The sequence below is a fragment of the Gouania willdenowi genome, chromosome 6 (genome assembly GCF_900634775.1).
Source record: "Gouania willdenowi chromosome 6, fGouWil2.1, whole genome shotgun sequence".
Taxonomy (NCBI): Eukaryota; Metazoa; Chordata; class Actinopteri; order Blenniiformes; family Gobiesocidae; genus Gouania; species Gouania willdenowi.
The window spans coordinates 4176774-4181913 of record NC_041049.1 but is presented as its reverse complement, the minus strand read 5'-3'; the positions used below and the strand labels follow the sequence as shown (position 1 = coordinate 4181913).

At 39.0% G+C, this 5140-nt stretch overlaps 1 protein-coding gene across 1 annotated transcript; it reads left to right on the top strand.

The window, feature by feature from the left end:
- On the top strand, window positions 1-1808 carry LOC114465556 (E3 ubiquitin-protein ligase TRIM16-like). The gene has a single exon (XM_028450646.1). It carries the CDS (start codon window positions 27-29, stop codon window positions 1689-1691), a length of 1665 nt encoding a protein of 554 aa, XP_028306447.1. The 5' UTR covers window positions 1-26; the 3' UTR covers window positions 1692-1808.
- Window positions 1809-5140: the final 3332 nt, after the last annotated feature.

The following is a 5140-nucleotide window of genomic DNA, read 5'->3' as shown; positions in this document are numbered from 1 at the left end:
GTGAAAGTAACTCTGATGCTGGTGAAATGGCGCAGCAAGCTGAGCTACAGACGGAGACTTTGTCCTGTTCCATTTGTCTGGACCTCCTGAAGGAGCCGGTGACCGTTCCCTGTGGACACAGTTACTGCAGGACGTGTATCAGCAGCTTCTGGGATGGAGAGAAGGAGAAGAACAACTACAGTTGTCCTCAATGTAGGAAGAAGTTCACAGAGAGGCCTGATCTGGTGAAAAACATCATGTTAGCAGAGTTAGTGGAGGAAAAGAAGAAGAACAGACGTCAAGATGATCCTGATGATCAAAGATTTGCTGCAGCTGAAGACGTGGCCTGTGATGTTTGCACTGAGAGGAAACTGAAAGCCTCCAAGTCCTGTTTGGTCTGTGTGGCCTCTTATTGTGAAAAACACCTTCAGCCTCATCATGAATCTGCTGCATTAAAGAGACACAAACTGGTGGATCCGTCCAAGAAGATCCAGGAGAAGATCTGCTCTCGTCATGATGAGGTGATGAAGATCTTCTGTCGCACTGATCAGCAGTTTATCTGTATTATCTGCTCCATAGAGGAACATAAAGACCATGACATGGTTTCAGCTGCAGCAGAAAAGACTGAGAAACAGAGAGAGCTGCAGGAGAGTCGAGCTGACATCTACAAGAACATCCAGGACAGAGAGAAAGATGTGGAGCTGCTTAAAAAGCAGGAGAAGACCATCAACCTCTCTGCTGATCAGACAGTGGAGCACAGTGAGCAGATGTTCACTGAGCTGATCCGTCTCCTCCGCCAAAGAAGCTCTGAGCTGGAGAAGGAGGTCCGATCCAAGCAGCAGACTGAAGTGAGTGCAGTCCGAGCGCTTCAGGAGAAGCTGGAGCAGGAGATCAGTGAGCTGAAGAAGAGAGACGCTGAGCTGCAGCAGCTCTCCCTCACTGAGGATCACATCCAGTTTGTCCTCAGCTACAGCTCCCTGTCAGCGCTCAGTGTGTCCACACACTCCTCCATCATCCACAGAGGTCCTGGAAGCTGCTTTGAGGAGGTGACAGCAGCTGTGTCAGAGCTCAGAGAACATCTCCACAAAGTCCTGATGGAGGACTGGAACAAAGTCTGTCAGACTGTGGAGAGAGTGGATGATCTACCATCAGAGCTGAGGACCAGAGCTGGATTATTAAAGTATTCACAGGAAATCACTCTGGATCCAAACACAGCTCAGAGAAAACTCAGATTATCAGAAGGAAACAGAAAAGTAACATTAATGGAAGAAGATCAGCTTCATCCTGATCATCCAGACAGGTTCATTGGATGGTATCAGGTCCTGAGCAGAGAGAGTCTGACTGGTCGTTGTTACTGGGAGGTGGAGGTGAGAGGGATAGGAGTTTGTGTATCAGTCACATATAAAAGTATCAGCAGAACAGGGAGAGAGAATGAATGTAGATTTGGATTTAATAACAAATCATGGACGTTATTCTGTTCTCCAAACAGTTACACATTTTATCACAACAACATACAGTCTCCAGTCTCAGGTCCTCAGTCCTCCAGAATAGGAGTGTACGTGGATCACACAGCAGGTATTCTGTCCTTCTACAGCGTCTCTGAAACAATGACTCTCCTCCACAGAGTCATCACCACCTTCACTGAACCTCTACACGCTGGAGTTTATGTTTATCTTATAGGAGGTAGTGCTGAGTTCTGTAAAGTTAGATAGAAAAGTTAATCTTGTGTTTAATGTGAATGGACACACACACACACACACACACACACACACGCACACACACACACACACACACACACACACACACACACACACACACACACACACACACACACACACACACACACACACACACACACACAGTGGAACATTGTAAATAAGAAAATATATATAGATAAATATATTTACATTATAAATATCTGAAAGAGATAATATGTAATAAATTGTTGTGTTGACAGCAGTGAAATAATGTGAAGAGGTTAATATTAATATACTGTTGTGTTTATGTTCTATATAAGGATTTATTGTGATTAAAGTAATGAAATATAGTATGTGAACTATGCAATTAATTATAGTAATAATTGTTAATTGACTTTAATTTCAGTTATTTTGTGTCTGTGTGCATATGTTTACATTTAAATGTTTTATTTTTGACAAAAAAAGTAGATTTTTATTTTGTAACTGCAGGGTTTGAGGGAAACATGTGAGTCTGTTTGTGGTTTAATTCTGTTTGATATCAAATCTTATTTTGATTGGTTTATAAATCAATAATCAGCTCTGTTTTTGTCCCAATAAATAAACTATATAGTAATTAATAACATGAATAAAATCACTTTGTTTTCTTCTTGTCGTGTTCTAACACACACACACACACACACGCACGCACGCACGCACGCACGCACGCACACACACACACACACACACACACACACAGGGTAAACGATTATTTTTAAAACGATTATTCAGGCAAATATTTGATCAAATAGTTGACTATTCTAATGACTAATTAGACGATTAATCTAATGATTATTTTTCTGTTGCACGATTAATAAAAAAAATTAATAAATGACTTTTTTTATACATGGGTTTTCCAAATTCAAACATCTTCTGCTTAACACAAAATAAAAGCAGTGTTATACAAAATGGAAGGTCTGTCAGTGTTATGCGTTAGTTGACATTCATTGGTGAACTAACTTTCATGTAGTGAATCCTGATACTAAGCTGGCAAACGTCAGTCTAATATTGTGTTTCACTCAGAAACGACCACAGCATGATTGAGCTAACGCAAATCATGAATTGGCAAAAGTAACGTTGAACAGATATGCAGGGCTGCAAAGTTTCAGAAAATGACAAGAGTGTGGCTTTTTTTAACATGGCTTTGGCCTGTTTTAACATTGATTTCTACCTAAAGACTGATGTCATCACCTCCATACCAGCAGCTCTCCATGCACTGTGGCCTCCTAATGCTAGTTTTAATCAACCAGAAATTAGAAATGAAAACTAGCAAGAATTTTGACAAAATACATTTATTTGTCAATATTTCACTTCAACCAACTGTCCATCATTTATCTGGGGACATGTCTCATGTTGTAGGTGTTTGTCACAGATGTTGATGATGACAGAGGCAGGGGGCTCCCACTTAAAACACTGTGGCCCAAGGCAGTGCTACCTTTACCTCAGCTCTCCTTGTCTGCAACAGAAAAAAGGTCATTTAAAACATAATCATGTCAAAAACATTAAAACATCAAGTGATTTTTGATTGAATGAATGTCTTAGCAGCAGACTCAATGTCTATAGAAATACACTATTACATACAAAAATAATCATAAGAACAGTTCAAATGAACATTAGATTAAACAAGGCATTTGTTTCATTTACTATGTATTTATGCTGATATAACCTACAAGTGCATTTCAGCTACTAGCAGTGTTCATAACACTGCTAGTAGCTGAATAAGAGTTTTAATTAAATTAAGTTCATGTCTAACAGAGACACACACACGTACTTATCATTCTTTGTAAAATTACAATCACATCACGATTTTTTTCATTCAAATCATTTAGACTATTTTAAAGTTATTTACCAATAAAACAAACCAATTCACCTTAAAATCATGGCCCTAAATGGAAAAAAGGAATAAAAGATCATTTAAGAGTTGGTCACACCAGTGCCACCACTGGATACGTTTGTGTAGAGCCCTGACAATAATAAATATAATGATACAAATATAATATTAATAGCAAAAGTAGTAATAGTAATAATAGTAATAATAATAATAATAATAATAATAATAATAATAATAATAATAATAATAATAGCAATAACAAAGTAATATAATAAGAATTTAGTTACAATAATATGATAACAAACAATAATAAACAATATCAAATAATGATAAGGTATTGTGATAATACAGCAATGCTAACAATACAATGAGAATAAATATGATAATATAGCAAATGCTAATAATACAATGAGAATACCAGTAACTAAAATGAAAATCATAAATTCCCGTGTCTGAACTTAGCGAGGGCCACGGGCCATTTGTACCTCAATTTAGCCAAAAATGCCCCAAAAAAACGTGTTCCATGGGCCAAAACTGCCCCTGTTTGTTGTCAACAGGTCCAGTCTGAGTGGAGGGGTGGGTATTTTATTTGCTCAGCACTTTTTTACTTTTTTCTCTTACTGTTGATGAAGTAATTCAAGGTGTTTTATTGAACGTTAAAGCTGTCTTTGAAAGTTGTGTTTTTAAATGTCTATTCACCCATTAACACGGTGGACAGGGAGGCATTTTTAAACATTTTAATGGACTGTTAAGAACTGGGAAGATAATGTTTTTATGTTTTTTAGGTTTTTAATTGAGGACATCCCCACTTGGAACTGTTGCTATGGGGATTTTGCTGCTTTCTTTTTGTTTACAGTAGCTTTGCTTTCAAGTGGAACTTCAGTTGGCCTTTCATCTTTTGAGGAGACAACACATACAGCAGTTCACAGCTTGTAAAGCAACATTTTCTTTGGGAAAACCTCAAACTAAAACTGATACAAGTTCAAAAAACGCACACAGACAGGGTTGGCGCCGTTTTGCGACCAGGCAACCTGAGAAACCTGAGAAAGATACATCTGAGTCCTTGCCTCCTAAAAATCCAGTGGTGGCTCCCACTAAGAACCCTAAACGGGACAAAGGATTTTTTCTCCTCCATCCACAACCTTCATCAAATCCTCATGGAGCTTCTAAATGCCAGAAGCCTGAGCCTGTGAAAGAAACAGTAGAAGACAACAAGGCTCCCAACACACAGACTGTTACAGAGAGTCAGTGCTTGGTCTGTGAGGAGAAAAAAGTTTCCACGGTGGAACAGGAGACAGTACTGTTACAAGAAGATGTTGAGCTGATAAACAAAGAGCTCACACAGCTTGGTTCTTTGCTGGTCCAGGAAACAGCAGATCTGGAGGACACACAGGCTCAACAAGATCAGACCAAAAATGATTTGAGTGCTCCACAGGAGAACACCTCCCTCATTCACTCACAGCAGCTGGAAATGACTAACCACCAACAGTCTGTGGTCCAAAATGACACTTCTCTGCTTGACCAAGAGAGGGAGGAAAATGCCAAACTCAAACTGTCCCTGATCCAGTCCCAACAAGAGTTAAAATCCCAACACACC